At 41.1% G+C, this 20,919-nt stretch overlaps 1 protein-coding gene across 20 annotated transcripts in view; it reads right to left on the bottom strand.

Moving 5' to 3' along the window:
• Positions 1-1,384: 1,384 nt before the first annotated feature.
• Positions 1,385-20,919, bottom strand: part of cacna1g (calcium channel, voltage-dependent, T type, alpha 1G subunit) — a 150,465-nt gene continuing 130,930 nt past the window's right edge. For 7 of the 20 annotated variants that reach the window (XM_048232398.1, XM_048232387.1, XM_048232388.1 and 4 more), the window contains 12 exons: positions 20,761-20,912; positions 18,539-18,648; positions 17,384-17,517; positions 15,169-15,239; positions 14,658-14,736; positions 13,267-13,388; positions 11,361-11,816; positions 9,466-9,609; positions 8,450-8,572; positions 7,010-7,202; positions 6,026-6,195; positions 1,385-2,634 (listed from right to left, as the gene is read on the bottom strand). In XM_048232398.1, the coding sequence (XP_048088355.1) occupies positions 1,678-2,634; positions 6,026-6,195; positions 7,010-7,202; positions 8,450-8,572; positions 9,466-9,609; positions 11,361-11,816; positions 13,267-13,388; positions 14,658-14,736; positions 15,169-15,239; positions 17,384-17,517; positions 18,539-18,648; positions 20,761-20,912 (2,711 nt within the window). In that variant the 3' untranslated portion in view covers positions 1,385-1,677. Of the gene's footprint in view, positions 2,635-2,656; positions 5,607-6,025; positions 6,196-7,009; positions 7,203-8,439; positions 8,573-9,465; positions 9,610-11,360; positions 11,817-13,266; positions 13,389-14,657; positions 14,737-15,168; positions 15,240-17,383; positions 17,518-18,538; positions 18,649-20,760; positions 20,913-20,919 lie in introns of those variants that run through there. The other 13 variants (XM_048232380.1, XM_048232383.1, XM_048232389.1 and 10 more) reach the window with 12 other exon arrangements.

Raw genomic sequence — 20,919 nt, forward strand, 5'->3', positions numbered from 1 at the left:
AATGGCGGACATGCTTTGAGCTTGTGGAATCGTCTCTCTCTGTCATATCAGAAGACCAGAAGAGAACTGCTGATGCCATGTGAGGCTGCTTTTTCAGTAAGAGGAACTATCACAATGTATCAGACACACATAGAGCTAAGCCCCAAAAGGATTTAGCACTGTATTGGTAACCTTGCCTTTCATCTAAAACCCCTAAATCTTTTAAGTGCCTTTATAAAGCTCCTTAGAAACAGCAGTGCTCATTGCCAGAGCAATGTATGGTAAAAAAAACTTGAGCAATAAAGAAACAATTTATGTTCCTAATCCTAGTTCCTTAATGATAAGGGTGTCATAGAGCTCAAAGCAAAAAATGCATAATGATGAATAAATGTTGAATCTATAATTCTTCCATGTTGGCAACTGTTAACTTTTGTTCATTGCAGCTAGAAATTACATTTGATGCTAAAAATAGTGCATCTGCATCATAGGAAGTGGTCTTTGTTTGCAAAATCAATAGGATGACAACAGCTGCATATTTTTGAAATATGTTCCCTTCCCATTTTTATCCTGTTGTATAATTCTTTTATGTATTGCATCATGTCAAAATCACAGTATGAAGTCTGTTCAAGGGAAACGGCTGATAAAAGCAGCATGAAAACAAAGTTAGCTGGCCTCCCCAACCTTTCACACCGTATACAATCTCTGTTTGCTGAGGATGCCCAGTGTGACTAAAAGGTAGTAGTTTAACTCACCTGGTTAGCAACATCAGAACTTCACAATCTGTCTTTCATTGTTCAACCAATAACCAGGACACCGTTAAATGCTAGGATATTGAAAAGGTTCAAAGTACTAATGTCCACTGCATGTGTTTAAAAATCGCAGAGCAGTTTAATGGGCTGTTTTGTATTATATATATATATATATATATATATATATATATATATATATATATTTTATATATTTTTATATATTTTTATATATTTTTTATTCCTACAAACACTAGGGTCCCGGCACTTTGAAAAAAGTTTCTTCCTTTTTTTCCAAACAAGCTAAAAATATCCTATGGTGAAAAAATAAAATAAAATGACAAACCATTTAAACATTTAAAGCAAAACCACAAACAGTCACAAATAAATTTTAAATGAAATAAAAAATTCTACATCCTGTACAAACACTATGACCAATAATTTAAGAAAATAGTGTCTCTGAAACGTTCATATTGCTTTGTAACTTTATCAGTTCCTACAAGAAAAAAGTTCCACAGTTCTTTTCTGTGCATTTTCCCAACCACAATGGCCCCACCCTTGGCATTAGGTGCTGACATGCTGGGAATCACCTACAAAAAGATGTAGGTATCTTGGAAGAGAACCATTTTGTATTGTACACTTTATCATGTTATGTTGTCTTGTTGTGTGTGTGTGTGTGTGTGTGTGTGTGTGTGTGTGAGAGAGAGAGAGAGAGAGTGTGTGTGTGTGTGTGTGTGTGTTTGCTGGGTTTGGCAGTACAAAACAAAGAGATGGTCACTATCTGATCACTTTATAAAGTTTGTTTTCTCTTTACCATAATTGTAGTTGGTATTATTACTCACTACAGTATTATTACTATGACTATCACCATCACAGATACACAAAGTGCATCATATATTCTTAGGAGTGTGATTTCTCAGTTTATGTGTTCATTGTTTTGACTCTCTTCTGTTCAGTGCTCAGAACTTGACTTGTCAAAGGAAAAACTAGGCAGAGTCAGCAGGTTGGAAGTGTGGGCACCCTCCTGAGCCAGAGCCTCCCCTCCTCCCCCCAGGTCAAAAGAGTCCTTGGAGTCACTGGATGGGGCTCGTCTGCGGAGACAGCTCATGTCACGGCTGGTCAAAGGGGAGGGCATCATGCCAAGCCCCATCGCCGGGTGAAATCCTACGGCAGGAGGCTCCTGCCGCCCCTCAGGTGGGTCAACAGAAATACAAGGGGGGCTCATCTTCTTCTTGCGCGAGTGAGGGGACGTCGGCATCACATGCATCTGCTGCTGCAGGCTGTCTGCACGTGACACAAAGCCAGAGGAGATGGAGCTGAGCTGGGGGCTGCTCTCCCCTGACGAACACGCCTCCATGGAGTGGCGGCGTTGGTCGTCCAACCAGGAAGAGGGCCGCAGAAGCAGCAGTCCTTGGCAACCCTGTGTGTCAGCACTGTGGTACCTCTTAAGCTGCCGCAGGTAAGGGCTGCGCCCCTCACCAAGCTTGATCTGGCCGATGCCACTCGGCTCTTCTTGTCCATCTGGGCTGCTACTGGCAGCTAAGCCTTCTTGGATGATACACGACACCTCTTGGTCCACAAAGTCCGTGTCCTCCTGTTGGGGGCTGGGGGGCTGGGTGCGTGGCGGGGGCAGTGGAGGTGGCGAGGGCGAGTGTGCAAGGGAAGACCTCAGAGAAAATACATTGTACTGGTCATGTGGGTTGTGCTGTGTGCGGACACTGGAGTGGGGCGCTTTGGGGGAGGCTCCAGAAGCAGCCGACACCAAAAAGAGGGAGGGCTGGTGCTGAGGAGGTAGCTGAGGAGGAGAGCTCAGTGGGGGGCTCGTCAGTCCACTGAGCCCCACGGCCCCTTCCACAACCTCTTCCTGCTCCGAGTGCACTGTCTCCTGTGAGTCTGTCCTCACAGCCACCTGTTGGGAGTGAGACAGGTGAGGGGTAGAGTGGAGGAGAAGGAGAGGGGGGAAACCAACGGGGTTAAGACATGAGGCGAGAGGGAGGCTAGTTAGTATGAAATGTTAAGAGCAATGGCACAGCACAGCCGGTAAGAAGAGTGAGCTGTCCAAGGTTAGAATAGCTTGCTTATACTTTTCAGTGAGAAATGTTTCACCAAGTCTGTTATGTGGTATAATACCAACTTAACTAAAGATGCAAGACTGATTGCGCCACAATAGCAGAAGACTGTAATTTTTTGTACGCTATGCCAGCTTTGCGGAGGGAAGTGCTTCAAGCTTTAAGTAAGGATGGTTTGCCACTGTACCACGGTACCCCTGTTGGATAAGGATGGGGGCAGGCTGCCTCATGGTCGCACTGAATTAAAAATGCTTGCATTATGTTTACAATTGTGTCACAAGATACACAGCAACTATTCACTCAACAACACAGATTCACCATGAACTCAGCCTATAGCGAACATAGCATTATTCCAAAGGAGATATTAGCATACAAACAGCAGACAGCTATGTCAGAGCCACATGGAAAGAAAGTTACGCCGTTTACTTTTTTTACGCTGTTGACTTTTTTCCCCAGTATGGCAACCGGTGTTTCAGTTTAACTGGTCTTATGTCTGCTTATTTTTTCACTGGTGTTCCCTATGTGCATAGCTGCAGATTTGTCAATACGAATACATAATTGTCAATTCAGCAACATTAGAGCTTCATATGACATACAGTAAGCAACAAAGTACCAACGCACATTACCAATAATGAATACCCTACAACATCCCTTCCAAAAATGGTTGGAAGGGCCTGGCAGTGTGCCACTGAACACTTATACATATTCTGTGAAGGAATTGGAGTAACAGGCATCGTATTACAAACTATACTGTCTCAATAATCTACGACGCTTCCATCTAGCTCAAATGAAAACATTTACAAAACATCTCTGGGAATTATAGCCAGCAACAAGATAATATACACTTATGGCAAGGGACAGCTCAAATGCAATGGCTACTTGACCAGTTTGTTTATTACTAACCAAATTTGACAAATTGCTTGTGCTGTAATTACTTACAAAAACCTATTAGCGCTGGAATGGTGTCAATGTCATGACACTTAAAAAGAACAGGATGTAATTAATAACACACCAAAAATTTGCACTGATGGCACTGAACGTGAGCTAGATTTCCATGTGACATGCTGATTGCACTTCCTCAACTGCTAGATTTCAAAGCTACCTAGATTGTCAGCGAAAAAGTTAGTTTACATACACTAAATAAATCTATTTGAGACAATCAACACACATTTGTCAAGTTCTGGAGAGAGTTGCTGTTCTATCAATTGTAACTGATATGAGGATTCGGAATAATCAGTACCCCAGCAGATATGGTAATTGTGGCAAACCTCTACCTCTTCCATCCAACCATCCCTAAAGAATAAATAGATCTAAAAAGAATAAATGCACATTTCAATATTAGTATTTTGTAACTACTTTATACCTGAGTTACCTTATATGCACTACAGCTATTTTGAAATCCAATAGTAAACTCATGTGTTGGGATGTCAGGGAATCCAACAATTGGGGGCAATAGGTTGTGTACATATTTACACATTTGTCAAAAGAACATTCACTCTTGTCAGCGGCTGGAGGCACTACTTGGCAGACTTCACTCTAGAGCTACTGGGATACTGGAAAGGACACTGCTCCATCTGTTTATCCCTTGTTGCTCATGACACACTGAACCCAGAAATGTTCCCGGGCGAAGGCTTCCACCCTACTTAAACTCCTAAGGGAGCGAGGGATGCAGCCTGATCCTTGACCCTGATGTGTTGCCCAGTGAAGGAGAGAGGACCTCTTTGTGCTAACTGATGGCCTGCGTGTGTGTGTGTGTAAAGGTCAATACAGTAAGGACAGTAGCCTAATACATGCCCTGAAATATGTGGTCTATTTTCTGAGCATCTGTAATTTAATGTCTAGGGGCACCTAGTGGACAATGTTGGTCATGTTCAAGAGCAGATGGGAGCCATTTAGCTGAGAGGTTTAATCAAATATGGAGCCAAACAGCACTATAATAAAAAATTACACTGTTCTATATACATTCATTCACAAATTTGAGGTTGTCTATGTCGGTTTGAGGCTTTGTTGATTCATACTAATTTACCTGGATAAGTACCTTCCAAAAAACTAAATGTGCCACCACCTCCAACAGAAGCTGATTTTTATTATGAAGCTACTTTTCTGAAGATTCAGGTTTGGAAATGCACAATCTCCCCAGAAAAGGTGGAGGGGTTGCAAGTAAAAAAAAATGTAGGGTATGTTGAGATGGAAGAAAGGGCTACTGCCCTGGAGCAGCTTTACTAACTAACAGGTTCCACTATATCTAGAGGGTAATGTCAGTTTTCAGTGGGCATGCAACTACTTAAGTAAGGCCTCAATATTTTAGAGTGAGTCAACTGACTTAAAGAAAATCAACTTGCAATATGCCGAATTCGGGATGTAAAAGTGTAAGAAATAGGAGCATACAGTGTATTTTTTGCTTTACAAAATTCATTTTCTTAAGCAAAAAATGCTATCTTGTGAACGAAAGTATTTGCAGACCAAAGACAAAACTGACACTCTATTTGTCACTCAGGGAGAATGTCAGAGGTGCTGATGTCAAGGTGGGAAAATTTAGGTTGCATTTATGATAAAAGCCAAATCACATGTATGTTTTTTGGTTCTCATTTAAGTGGTCCTTTCAAGTAGCTTGTTGTGAGATGCAATACAAATGTTTCGAGGCTGTTTAGAGACACAGACAAATGATAAAAGATAGAGATGGCAATGGGCTGCAGTGATGGGGCGGAGAGGGTCTGGTCAGGGTGAATGGTTGGGTCATGGTATGTTAGAAACAGGAGTATCTGTGTTTGAGGAGCATTTTAGGATCTGGCTTTTGCTGCACCATGCTGATCTGCCAGGAGTTACATTACAGCACATGAAAGGCAAGAACAGAAAGAAACAACAAGGACAGAGTGAGGAAAGAACTACAATTGCAAAGAGGAAGAAGAATGCAGAGGAGTCAACTTCACACCAGCCACTAGAGAGTAGCTCAACAAGCAAGAGAGAGGTTCACATCATTAGACACTTTACAAAATGGCGATGATTTCTCTTCAGCTTATTCACTGCATTACTGTGGTGTGTTATTGGTTGGGTGGTTGTGTTATTGACAAGTAATCCGTGTCCCAGTCCCACAGCTTGCCCATAAACCTGCTACTTCGGTTACATAACAGCAGAATACTTCAGTGTGACAGGTGGCTTAAGGAGCTTGGAATTTGATGAGGAGTTAATCGATTACTATCAAGGAGGCTTTCGACCAGTGGTGCAGCTCACCTGTCTCCGGAGTGGGCGTGTGAGGTTGTGTGTGCGCTGGGGTGGGGGGATGCGTGGGATGCCCTCCAGCTCAGACAGACTGTTTGGGCTTATGGGGCGGAAGAGCTGGGTGGGCACAGCCAGGAGCTGAGCTGTTTCACTCTGCAGGATCTGAATGGATCCACTGGATCCTGCAACCAACGACAGAATGTTTTATTAATCCATATGAGGTGATATGAGCCATTAATAATCTTTGCATGCAAAGGATTTCATATATATTTATATTTTGTGTTATTCATGTGTGGATTACAATACTTTCCATGTACTTGACTTGTCCACAAGATTATGTTTTGAAATATATATATAGCCTTTTCTATATGTTTTGGCCTGTAGTCTACACGCAAACTCCATTTTAGGTCCATAAAAATAGACCTTTAGCTCCTTCCACAAATGTTCAACCGGATTTAAGTCAGGGCCATTCTAACACCTTGATTTTCTTTCTCTGAAACCAATTGAGAGTTACCTATGCTGCATGCTTTGGACCGTCCACCGACTATCCATCTGACTCCATGGTCAGAAATCTTGCAAGGAGCTCATGTGCGCGGCCTGTTGATGATTGAATGATGTTCCTTCACTTGCAGATAATGGCCCCAATGGTGCTTACTGGAAGATTCTGAAGTTTTGAAATTTGTCTGTATCAAATTTCCTTAATATGTTATGCAACAATAAGGTTGCAAAGGTCTTGGGAGAGCTGATGTTTCTTGTGTTACACCTTAGTAAGGAAAACGTTCTCTATAGCCTATCACAATTTGCCCAGATAGGAGGGATAATTACTTTATAACTACTTACAGATTTCAGCTGGTTCCTTAGCCCCCCCTTGTGGTCTAGTGTTTAATGTGGCTGATGAGCTAAAGACACCGTAGCTGAGTGTGGCTGAAGTGAGGTTGTGTGGGGAACACTGTACCTGAGTGTGGCTGAAGTGAGGTTGTGTGGGGAACACTGTACCTGAGTGTGGCTGAAGTGAGGTTGTGTGCGGTAATGGTCCAGAGGGAGCAGCAGAGGCGGCTGGTAAAAGAGGCAGGAACATGTAGCTATCATTTGGCAGAGAGTGCGTACGACCCACAGATGTCTTGCGCACAGTCAGCAGATGCTCCTCTTGCTGGCTCTCGGCCTCTGTAACCCCCAGTGTCTCTATCTGCTGAAGAGAAAGACTGTGGTGAGCAACATCCCATGATGCAATTATGGCATTATGAGAAAGCTAGGTGGAACCTCCCATACGGACATGTCATACATAAACATCACATAGAATCTGAACAGGCTGTCACACCATGATTGGTGAGAATACCTTTGTTACACTGGTCTACATTGGGGAGATGGATAAATGTGAAATTCAGACTTGATTTAGACTTTGCCTTTTTTGCGAATTTTTAATTACATACTGTATCAAAATGTTCCAACGTGCCTACAGTGTCTTAAAATAGCTGGCATCTCATATGTGTCTCCTGCATCTATACCCAACCCTGTGCTATTCACAATTTAGAAGACTGTGCTATGCAGGGTGCCATTGCATATTCATTGCATATTCATTGGTACAGCCTCTACAATAGCACAATGAGATAGCTGTGTCCACTTCCCCTCTGGCTAGACCAGTGCCCAGAACATCTAAAACTGAAAGACACAAACAGCAGGCCCCTGTGTCATGCCCCTTCCTAAATTAAAGATGAGCATAGCACGAAGGCCCAAAACCAAACAATCTCCAAATTCATGAGGACAACATGTAGACAGTCATAAAATATTTAAAACAGAGATAAACACACTAAAGTACATCCAGACCAAAGACTGTACGGACAGACGTTGTATGTACATTGCAGACTGACAACTGAGCAGAAACAAAGAGACAGACAACAGAGACACAACAGGAAGAACGGAAATGGACTCCAGACAGAGCTGCATATGGGAGAGAAAGCAGAGCTGAGAGATGAGTATGTGGTCAGGAGCACTACTCTACTGGACTGGACCTTACACACACCAGGCTGCAAAGGGTGAAATGAGGGGTGGAGAGAAACAGGAGAGAGAGAAAGAGCAGGAACGAGAGAGATGGATGGTTAGATTACCCTGGGGCTTCCAACCACTTTGGCACGCAGCCTCCACAAGTACTTTCACATACTTATGGTACATTACAGCTAATAATCTAAAATCACGGCTGTCATTTACCCAACATAATCATTTAGGCAGCGATCATCGGTATCTCAGTTACAGTACATGGGAATGTACATAATGTTATCTCCAGCAAGGAGCTGGCAGGCTGTTATGTTTCGAAAACATTTCCCAAGATTTTGTGGTGGAAATCAGATAAGCCTGGAAGCCCCTGAGGTGAAAAGTTAAGAAATTGCCGCAGAAGAGAATATGGATGTTTTTTTTTTTTTTATCATTGTTGTTAAATACATTGTACTCCAGACTGGTTAGTAAGAGGGGGTTAAAATCGTCGGGCACAGAGTCATCCGTCAGAGCTAAGGACCAGGACTTCTCCGACACCAGAGACAGAGCCTCCATCTCTGCTAGAGGAATCTGAATAGGGAGAGAGGAGCCATGGGTGAGAACAACACATCTTCACTACAGCTGAGCACGTTAGGAGTAATGCACTGCTTAACACACAATTCTTGTCAACAAATGTCATTCAATTGCAGGTTCCACAGGGCTAAAGGAGGTCTGACCCAGAAACTGACGACAGTCTCTCTTCTCCCTGAGAATTAGTTGAGAAATCTCTCACTCTGGGACCAAAATGACCCCTTAAGTCCAAAGTGACCCCAACCTTAGGACGGGCAGTGTTAAGAAAGGATTTTGCAAAGTTAGAATGAAGCATCATGATCACAAGGAATGTCAAGGAATTACCATAAAAAAACATAATGGCACTAAAATTCAGTTTAAAAGCTTTCAAGGACTGTTTTGCAAGGTTAATTACTACATGAAAAAATCTCTTGCCCAATAAGGGGGAATAAATTATTTCTCTACATAGGAACACATAGTTTAAAGACCTAATTACAATGTACAGTGTCTGCCTCGTATGAATGGATGTGAGTGCTCCAATGCACCGCTTTCACCCAGTGCCTTGAAATCTGTAATAAATAAATGCTCTCTAGTCCTTGGAGAATGGAGAATGCCACGTAGCTGGCCTATTTTTCTAAGAGTGCATAAGGCTAGGTGATCATAGGCCAAAGAAAATCCAAGCGTGTGCCAAGAAATACCCACTGCTACTAAAGCAAATGCCTACTGCTGCTAAAGCCTTTGATTTTAAGGGAAAGAAAGGTTGGATTACAATTTGGATTACAGGTTCATTACAGCAATTTGGAAGGCATTTAATCAGATAGATGTAGCAGGATGGGTATCTAGGATGTCATGTTCTTTGTAAGGTAGCAATGCTCTGTGGTGATATACTGCAGTAGGTTGGAAAAGGCAGAGACCTGTTTGTCAGCGCTGTGCTGCCTAAGCAGCGGGGGCAGGGCGTAGTAGTGGCAGATGGAGCCAGACAGGTTGTCCATGAGATTGAGCTCGCCTTCAAGAGAACCCTGGATCACCAGGGAAACTGAGTCAAACATCAGCCTCCGCTTAGGATCCCATGTGTCCAAGAAGAAGAAAGACAGGAAAATAGGGAACATAGAGGGATAGAAAAAGAAAGCAGATAACCAGGAGAGGGGTGTGTGTGTGTGTGTGTGTGTGTGTGTGTGTGTGTGTGTGTGTGTGTGAGAGAGAGTGGAGGGAGTGGAGGGGTGTGGAAGAAAGATACAGAGAGAGACACACACAGACAGACAGATACACCAACAGAAAGAGAGACACACAGAGATAGAGACATACAGAAAAAGAGACAGGAAGAAAGACAGCAGTTCAGGGGAAGGGCAGGTGACAGTGACACAAGGGCATGTAATAATTAAAGGATTAAGTTTCACCACTAACTGATTCATTGTACACACCATAACTATTTCTCAATAACAATTAGCCACTATCATCAGTTCAAGCACAGATGTTCCTTGCCATGCCATAATGCTCCAGTAGGGAGCACAGGAGCACCACTGGAACTTTTCTTTTTTGAACTTAAGAGGTGGACTCCAGGGGAGGAGGGTTTTGAAGGGTTGTTTTTGAGAAAGAAAAGGGGATGGAGACCAGCCAAGGAATGATATCCTAGCCCATATTTTCACTAAAAAAAGACAAAGAAAAAAGATGACTTTTCTGGAAATAGCCAACTCAAGTGAAAAACAAGATGAAGAATCAGAGCTTTCCCATGGCACTAGTCTGACCTGGGAGAGGTGGCGAGCTGTTTTCAGAAAAGAAAAAAAACATCCTTCATGAAAATATTTCAAGATCAAAGACGGCAAACATGTAGTAAGGTACATGCTGTCTTCATTACTGATGATTAGAATATACTGCCTAAGCTTCTCTGTAGAGAACACAGGTCTGCACCAACCGTGCAAAGGACAGCTGTGCTGATCACTTCCATCATCTGATAGAGTTTAGCAGTCCACACAGCACCAGGACTCAGAAACATACTGTACTGTAACAAGCCATCATAGGGGAGGCTGAGCAATTCTTCACATGAGTGAAGTCCTCCAGAATTGGCTGTTCATACAGTAGTATAGGCTAACAGACATCTGACAAAGTAACATGAGAATGAGGTGATTAAGATAGCTTCAGCAGTGGGGAGTATGACGTATGCTCATTAGCCAAGTTAATGCACCGCAAATAAGCCCAATTCAACAAAACCTTTGTTTCGCTTATAACTGTACAAATTCATTGTTCAAATTCACTGTTCATTTTGTAGCCTGTAGCCTTGTAGCCTTATTTGCAATATGATTGGGAATCTCCGGCCATGTGTATTCTTGTTTTGAATCCTGTCTCACTGAGCATCCTTTCAATGTCTTATGGCTAGGACAAATGTCTGTATCTCACCGCCTCACTGATACTCACACTTCCTCCTTTATGGCACTCTGATGGTGTATCAAATGCTTTCAGAGCAGAGTTGTCTCTTTATCCTCAGAAATCTCTCTTGTAACACCACTAACAAACGTAACATGCCTGACTCGTACGTATCATGCACTTCTTTTTCTATCTGGGTATCTTGTATTTGTATGGGAGGTAGTATTGTTACTCTAAGGTCTTGATAACTACAAGATGAGCAGAAGACCATTCACATTAACACTTATGGGAGCATGTTGTGTACGCTCTGTATTACCTTATGACATCCATATTCTCTTTCAAAGCAGGACAGATAGACAGCTCCCTGCCATACTTACACACACACACAAACTGTACATGCACACTATCAAATAAGAGTGCACTAAGTAATTAGATTTCTGACACTCACCTCCATGGGTGGCTCCAGGCAATGAGGGGAGTCAACCCTGTTGTGTGCTGTTGAGTCTCGGCGGATGTCCACCATTGTTGGTGGGGGGCTGTCATTGGCCAGGCTGGAGTTCTCTTGGGGATCCCTCTTAAACATCCAGGGTGGAGGTGTCAGGGGACTAGCTGGTCCACTGTTGTCTCCCTGCACGAAAGGGGAGAGGTGCCCCCCAATCAGCCCTGCGCCTCCTCCTTGTCCTCCCCCAATGTGTCCACCCATGGCCTCCAGCTCTAACTCCGCTTCCATCTCAGCCTCGTCCTTGGCCTCCTTGTTGCTTTCTTCCAAATGCTTCATAAGCACAGCGATGACCACATTTACCAATACAAATTGTGCAGTCAGGACAAAGGACACAAAGTAGATGGGGGATACTACTGCGTTATAGCATGGACCATTGTCCCCTGCACAGTCCCTCAGAGTATCCTAAGAAAAAGGAAATGAAGAATTGTGATGTGAGTGTAGTTAAGTTGCAGATCAGGCTTGTTATGTGTGAGCATGATGGCTTCGGAGCACCTCATTCTGGTACCAATGTTGACTGGTTAGAGGATTTCCATTCACACTGTCTGAATGAGACATCTCAGTCTCAGGCACGGCTCAAGCCTCGCTGACAGTGAAATGATCTATTGACATCATACCAGCAGCATTACATAACCAACAAATATTACTGTAGTTTCAATTTCTGAGTTCTATGTAAAGCACATAACACATAGGCTATGTGTATACTATACAATCATACCAGAAACCCAACTACAGCTACAATTACAGTATCTATGTTGATAAGTTAATAGAGCATTTAGGTGAAGGATAATTCCTCCCTCAAACATTCTATTACAGATGGCCATTATCAGAGGTGGAAAGATAGGGCTGGCAGCAGCAGTGCCATAACATCAGCGCTGGCGGTGTGCCTACGCATACACATAAGCCGCAGCAGTTCAGCAGCCTAGCCACCATGCACACGCAACTGGTATGAACTTGCATTATAACTGCTCATTCACAGAAAAACAACAATAGCTTAATTGTACAAGCATGAGGATGATGACAGGATTTCCATTTTGAATTAATCATCCTTTGAAAATTCATGAAAGCTTTTAAAAAAAGGAATGTCTTAAAATATGCTCCCTGCTGGGAGTGGGATATATTTGTGTCAATCTCACAAATGGGGAAAACCTTGTCAACCACTTGTGGCGGTTTTTATACATTCTGTTTGATTCCAGCCTGCTTCACCAAAGTATTGATCAAGTACTGTATTATTTTTAAATAGTACCACTATTGCTAAAGTCTGGAATAGCTACTCTCTTTGAGTCTCAGCTTCATGCCCAGGTCATTGCTCTTCAAAAGACTGGAATAAACCTCTCAGGAGGTAGTCACATCCCTGGCCAGAAGTGTAGGGTAGACTCAGAGGTGGTGGCAGCAACACCAATATAAGGATGACAATGACAAGACCACTGCTGAACTTCCATCTGGACTAAGAGGCGGTCGGACCTTATCTGCAAGGCTAAACCAAGAAGGCACCGATTTGTAGATTTTTTTCTCTGATGAATACCTCTCTACTGTTTCCAACCCCCAGTTGTCAAAATAATCTAATATGGACACTGGACAGCCATGAAAAAGTTCTGGAACAAATTCTGAAAAGCAGTTTAGCCTAAAGTTATGTATGTCAATCGGTCATTAAATATCAATAAATATATTTTTGAGAGTGCGTTTTTGGGCACCCTGTATAGACTATGTCCCATGTTCAGGATTTCATATTTATTTCTATTCTCTTCAGCATGTGCATGTGGTAAAAATAATGCATGTGATAATGAGTTTATTAACAATGCAGCAGTAACAAGTTTGGAGAACAGCTTTCCTCACCAAAAATGTTTAATCTCACCTTCATGATCCCATTCCAGTTGTCCCCAGTAGAGACACGGAACAGCAGGAGGAACGCCATGCCAAAATTCTTGAAGGTTGCGTAGCGGCCCAGTCCCTCGCAGGGGTGAATCCCATCACAGACTACCAATCAGGAAGAGACATGTGTCAGCATGATGTCACTCCACACATAATATACGCACATTATAATCTTCAATTCACTCTTCACCATAGTTTTCCAATAGATATAAGACCTGATCCATAAAGAAAGAAAGAAAGAAAGAAAGAGAGAAAGAAAGAAAGGGAGGAAGGAAGAAAAACTCAAAACTCTGGTAAATGTCAAAACGAGTTGGTGCAACAAAGAGTAATTCAGTTTGAAGGTAAGAAGGAGTTTAAAGAGAGAAATGCCAGTCACTAATGTCTAATCTCAGCAAAAATAATTGCCTTTCTCAATTAGCTTAGCATAATTACTATTTCTATGTGCTATGCTTGTATGCACATAGGCACAAGTCACTTTACCCATATGCTGTATAAATGAAATATTTATGGGGCCTTTGCTGATACACAACAAAAATACAACAAAAATGAAAGATGCTGTCTATTTTTGCATACTCGCTTAACTGTTATATAGAATCCATGACAGTGGATCATTTCAGTTTAGGCGGTGTGAACAAAAAGAAGAAGACTGAGCAAGAGCCTTGAGGTAGCTCTTAGGAGAGCTAATGGAACTCAAGACAACTGTCCCTGCCATGAGGCTTTAATGGCAACCTGTGATACAGGACTCAAACCACCATGTGCTCTTCCAGAAAAGAACAGAGAAGAGAGTGGATAGGAGGAAATGTTAAAGGCTGATATCAGGTCCAGAAAGATAGAAACCACAGACTTAGCAGCAGTTTCGTATCCAAAGGTCCCGGTGTTTTCCATGAGAGAAATTCAGAATTTTATAGTAACATTCAGGGGTTTTGGTGTAAAAAGAATGGTGTTTTGCTGGTTCTAATGTTGGTTGAAAAAATAAGAGACTGGTAATTAATGAAATAATAACATTGAGATGTCTGTATTTAAGACATTTTCTCTCAAGAACAATCTCTCAATTGTATTCATATAGTGCCAATAATAACTAAAACTGTCTGATGTTGCTTTACAAAACCCAGAGCCTGAACCCCCTAGAGCTTTGGGAGGAGAATGAAAACTATGTTGGCAGTAATTTTAATGCCACAGCACAGGTCTATTATTGATATTGATTAGACTCGGGCATGAGCCTGTTTTGAGTTTGGTAATTATGTGTGACTTTGTTTAATGACCATTATTACATCTATTTTCTGCATACTGCATCCTCTGAGCGTGATGATGCTGGTAATTGAAGATTGAACATAAGGGAGAAAGATAAAAGGGGACACGAGCGTCTGCACTTACTCTGGTCACCAAACAGCTCCACTCCCAGGGCTGCGTAGATAAAGAAGAGCAGCATGAAGAGAAGACCCAAGTTCCCAACCTGTAGTGTGACAGAGAATGAGAGGAAATGCATGGAAGAGAAAGGACACAGAGAGGAATACTAATCACAAGTGTGAAATCAATTAGAAGAAATCACTTCTAGGGGAATACAAGCTAGATTTGTCCTGTCTTTATGAGGGGCTCTGGCTTACAGATATTATAAAAATACTGTATATTCAAATGAGCAGATAACTTCTTCTCTCATCTTTGCCTCTTGGGTTTTTGTATAGCGTAGCATCAGTATAAATGTATCTCCAGTGATTAATGTTAGAGTGTTCAAGTTGGAATATCATGTCTGTGGGCTGTGTCAAGTAGCATGCAGAAGAACACCAAGGGACAGAATGACATCAACTCATATTTAGTTTAAGTAGTAAGCAGTATTTTTTTCTTCCTGGTGACATAGTGACATTAAATGTTTTGTGTTACATGATACCTGTGGCAAGGCTTGAATGACTGTGTCCAGCAGAGCTCTCATACCCACAGCCATTTTCAGCAGTTTCAACACTGTACAACAAAAATAAAGACATCTGTCAATTATTTCTGTTTGCCCACCAAAAAGATACACCCATGTCCACCTATATACTGTACCTATACCTAAACAAAGGTTTGAATGAATGCCAGGACTAGCACCAAAAAGCAACAGACAGAAGGAATTTGCTGTGACCCCGATTTGACACTACAAGAAAAATCTAAATGATACTAAATGTTAGTATTAGATAGTAAAAATCTAAATGATACTAATGTTAGTACCAATTAATTAATCATTTATCTATTTGTATTGTTTGTGTTAGAAAAATATGTTGCACACTGGACCTCATTTTTCATATGAAACCTCATTTTCATCCAGTACAGAAAGTAAAAATCCACAGTCCCTTTAGAGGTTGCAGCAATTTTGTTTTCCAAGTTGGAGCCCTTGGAAATATAACATTGATTTATCTAAAAGTTTCTGTGCTGAAACAATAAAATGATCAAAACTGCAGTGGAACTCCAGCTTTGATTGTTAATGGTGCTCTAAGCAATGTTGGGTAACATCACTTCTGTTGACGTTCAAACAAAACAGAGATCTAGCTAGCTACTCCCTCTTCCTCCCTCCCGTGCAATTGAAACTCTCCTAAATGTGCAACTTGTCGGTGATTGGCTGAAAAAGTTTTTTATGGCCCAGGCTGGACCAAGTTGTTTTTGTTGCCATTTTTGGATTTGGAAGGCACAGGTAGCTAGCAGATGGTGAGGTGATGTTTACAGTATGTGACCAAAAATGTTTTAGCTTAGAAACCGCGTAACATCGCTTAGAGCACCTTTAACAAAGATATTTTGTTCAGTTAATTCATCTAAGACACTGCACCTAGCATGACACAGCATCCCTGTTTACTCTGTGATGTTCCTGCACGCCTGGTGGTTGCCATAATAGTGAGCCATTGTAAACAACTATAACAGAATAATATATATGCTTTCAGACTAACAGCAGCAAAATTTGCATTGCATTTTGTTATTCATACAGACACATGATGACCATTCCTGGCCTAACACTTAAGTTACACTTACACTTAAACAAATAGTCTGGTTTTGATCATGTAAATCTAGTTAACAGCAATCTAAAACATCTGGAAATAGTTGTGCTTGACTAATCTCACTTAAGTTCTGCATACTTAGCAGCCTGCCTGACACTGCCCCAGCAGACTACCAAATGAAAGGTTTTGTTAAGACAAATGGCATTGTTTTAGGAATGCTCGGCAATATCACTGGATTGGTTTGTGGAAATATGTGGAAATGGAGGATAGTGTAGCCCACATAACACACCACTTAAAAACCTTATAGTTGTTCAAGTTTCTGACATCTACGGTGGAGATTGGGTGCCATTGTCTATGTTACATATACATATGCAGTTGAGGTGAAGTGAAAGTGCTTACTTAGGTAGTTATGCAGTTATTGGTAACACTTTACAGTAAGGGTACATTAATTATCATGCATTTATGCATGAATTAATATCTCATTCTTAAATATTTCATGAATCATCAGGAATTGACATGAGTTCATAGTTTGTCATTCTTGACCTCATACATGAACAGCAAATCACCTAAAGCATTAGGTGTAGTGGGCACATCATTATGAATTATGATTTATTAAGCATGATCATGATTATTTATTTTTCTGCCAAAAATGTGGTCATAACTGCTCAAATTCTGATTTGAACACATGCCATTAATCAGCACTTTAGTTGGGGGGCCACAGAAATGATGACATGACATTACAGACATGAACTTATGAGCAATTCATATTAAATTCAAATGTAACCATGATGATCATGCTTAAGAAATAAATCATAAGGATGTACCCATCGTACCTAATGTCTTAGTTGATGTGATGTTCATGCATGAGGTCATAAATGAGAGACTATGAACTCATGTCAATTCATTAAGATATAAAGGAATGAAGTAATGCATAAATCATGAATTGATTCATGTATGAATTTATGATAATTCATGTGCTCTTACCATAAAGTGTTACACAGTTATTTAATCTACAGGTAACCCCATTCCCTTTAATAACTGTTTCATGACTTTCTTTGCTGTTTGTAAAGTGAATCACTGCATTCATACATGTAAAGGTATCTAATTATAATGAGAAAGTAGAGTAGAGGCGATACTCACCACGTGCTATTCTCAGCACTCTCATGATACGTATGATGGTGGGGTTAATTGGAAGAGAGGCGTTCACCTCTATCTCCTCAAGGGTAATGCCCATGATGGACAGCAGCACAATGGCGAGATCCAGCTGGTTCCACCTGCAGTGTAATGGGGGTAATAACACTCCAGTCATACTTCAATGATGAAAAAAAAAAACATTTAAAGTTCTAAGTGCTACAACTGAACCCAGAGTACAATTTCCAATTGCTCTTCCATCTTCTTCAAAGTAGTCATATTTCTCACCTAAGCCATTTTGGTACCTTTTCTTATGATTTGCCTTAAGTTCTATTGTAAATGAGTCCAATTCTTACACACTCTCATGGCCAGCCAATTCCCTATGGCGTCTGGCCATCCAAGGTGTTTCATATCTTTACACTTTCTCACATTTATGCAGTGAGTAAAGGACCTCTTATGCATTGAGTAAAGGAGTTCTTGTTCCAATCTCACAAATTTTTGTGTGAAATTCATCCACTCAAAGTTCGTTCAATGATGTCATAATTCATAATCAATTTGTGACCTTTTTTCTGAAAATAACTGTGAACAAAGGCTTCATTTACTGTTGATCTGGATTTCTGGAACATAAACCATTTATTCCCATGGCAATCTGGCCAAACAAATAGATTGAACAACAAATGAACAATAGTTTCTGTGTGTGTGTGTGTGTGTGTGTGTGTGTGTGTGTGTGTGTGTGTGTGTGTGTGTGTGTGTGTGTGTGTGTGTAAGCTAATTTACCAAATGGTTGCCATGTTCCTTTAAATACTAAATACTACTAAATATGAATAGAGGGTAATCCAAATTCAGGAAAACAGGATTATACAAAATCAGTCAGAATTGATGACCTGAGCAGTGAAAATCCTTATTACCTTTATTTAAACTTTACTTAACCTTTACTTGAGCGCTAGCATTATCCACTTGCCTATCCATTCCACAGTCACAGTTCCTTTGGACTTCCCCCTAGTAACTATCTTAATAACTATCGTTGTTGTAGGTGCTTGGTTAATTTTCAACCATAGGTTTGCTTTGCTGGGTAGATATCCATTATTTAATGCCTAAAAGACATCTCATTGCAAGTCAGTTTACGGAAAAATTACGTCAGTTTAAGAAAAGTCTTTCTCTGACCTGTCTTTGAAGAAACGGCGGAACCCAAATGCCACAAGTTTGAAAACAGACTCCAGCACAAAGATAATGGTAAAAATGTAGTTGCAGATCTTCAATGCTTCATCCAGAACCTTTGGAGCAGACAGAAATACTAAGAGTGAACAAATATGTTGAAACATCTCCTAAATCATTATGTATCATAGCTGGTGCTAATTCAACGAACACAGATTGAGGAATGTGCCTGCTTGTTAACCCAATGGCTATGAACATTGCTGTTGGTGCTGTGTTTGGCGCCCAAACATTACATTGTTGGTCATTTTGTTTTTGGTGCTTTGGTTCTTTGGGCATTCAGGCACTTGCAGCACATGTGGTACCATGAGGGTCATAATGGATCCTGGGTACAACATGTGGCATGTTTGTAACTGCAGCCAGCCAACTGTGCATTGTCCTTGTACCCTGTGTCATGTTGTGTGATGTTAAATAGGCTTGGTGATTGGCCACAGTGGGAAATCCCCTACCTACAGCACACATTCAGTAATTTAACACTTCTCATGTGTACAGTACTTCTGAAATGATTGAAATATCCAGAAAATTATGGTACACCTTATTACAAAATGTACAGACAAACATGCACACGCACACGCACACACACACACACACAAAAACAATTTTTGAGATCCTCAAAGTCATTTTCAAATGGCAAATATAATATAGACAAATAAAGAAAATTGCAGCATAGGACACATAGAAACTTTCTTTCCTCTCATTTCATCTGGCTTCTCTCCCTCTGTCTCTCCCTCCCTCCCTCCCTCCATCTCTCTCTCTCTCACACACACACACACACATCTCCCTCTCCCCCCATCTCTCTCTCTCCCTCTCTCTCTCTCTCTCTCTCTCACACACACACACACACACACACACACACACACACACACACACACACACACACACACACAGTGTGTTTTCAATTTGGGGGAATAAGTCATTCTCCATGGATCAGTTTGTTTACAGGATGTCTGATGCTAACTGAGATGATGGAAAAGGATGATGAGGTATCCTAATTGATTGAATAAACTTAAGGAGACAAAGCCAGTCATTTGTTAGCATTTCCATCATCTGGTGGGTGGACCTCTGCCTCCATCCGTCCCTGCTCTACCGACACAAAGTAATTAAAGCTGAGAAGGGTCCTAATGCTTCAGTGGGAATAAATTGACTCTGTGGACTGGTCAACTGCAGGGCTGAGGGGAGAATACAGAGATGGGGGGGGGGTGTACTAACAATCATCGGTACAGACAGCAGTCGCGCTGGGCTGTTAATTGAAATAGCCTGGTATTTTTAGCTTGAGGTGAAGCTTAAGACCTCAATTTGTGCAGCTTAAAGGGACTATGCCCATGGAAACAATGCCCTTTTAAGGGGCTTTCAGTTAACCCTTTACAAAATATTTTACAAAGAGTTACTACTTAAAACCGTTAAATTAATATTTCTTGCTTCCCCTTAATAGCACCAAAATTATACTTTTGCTAGATGTACAGGCATTATGAAATTAATTGAAACCAAAAATTTCAAGGAAAGCAATAATCCCACATTCTGGAAGGCAATTTGTTTCTGTTACATACAGTAATATGAATTACATTGCCTGATGACTCAATGAAATGACAGGAGACACCATCATTCTGACCTAATAATTTTCAAGGTGTGAATTACTGTTGTATGCTTAGGATTTCGGATGATAATATGCATATTTTTGTCATGTCATGTATATGTCTCATATTAGTCAGCAGATAAAGCTCAGGGCTAAGTAGATTTAGCTGTTGACATTGAGCCTGAAACCTGAAATATACAGTGCATCACATCCACACATGGAAATGCAACTGAGAAATACATCTCATTTACCTCTGAAGAACTCATTAGAAATTCATTAGAGATTTATGCACTCTTGATAGACTGGAGTACAATCATAGCAACAATGCATAACAACTATTTTCACAAAACGTTTACAAGTAATAGCACACCCACAACAGAAAGGCCACACAAAATCTCTATTCAAAAATGTATAAGCATAATATTAAGAACATAAATGCAAAAACACTTTTTTTCCATTGCAAACAGGTGGATGATTCTGCATTAGCTCTGAAAATAAGACATAACCGAAACCAAACTTCATCACTGTGTTGGACATTTCATTTAAACAATAACATGATTAGGGCAGGGGACTTTTTTAAGGACCAATAATCTTGACCTACCTTAGGTTGCTGGTAGTGTTCCATGGACATTGTGATGACATTGAGGCCGATGACGATGGTGATGAAGAGGTCCAAATAGTGGCTCGTGCACATTTTGTGGATGAGCAGGCGAGTGGAGGAGTAGTCAGAGTAGTATGGCTTGCTCTGTGCTTCTATAGT

Source organism: Alosa alosa, chromosome 22, assembly GCF_017589495.1.
Source record: "Alosa alosa isolate M-15738 ecotype Scorff River chromosome 22, AALO_Geno_1.1, whole genome shotgun sequence".
NCBI lineage: Eukaryota > Metazoa > Chordata > Actinopteri > Clupeiformes > Clupeidae > Alosa > Alosa alosa.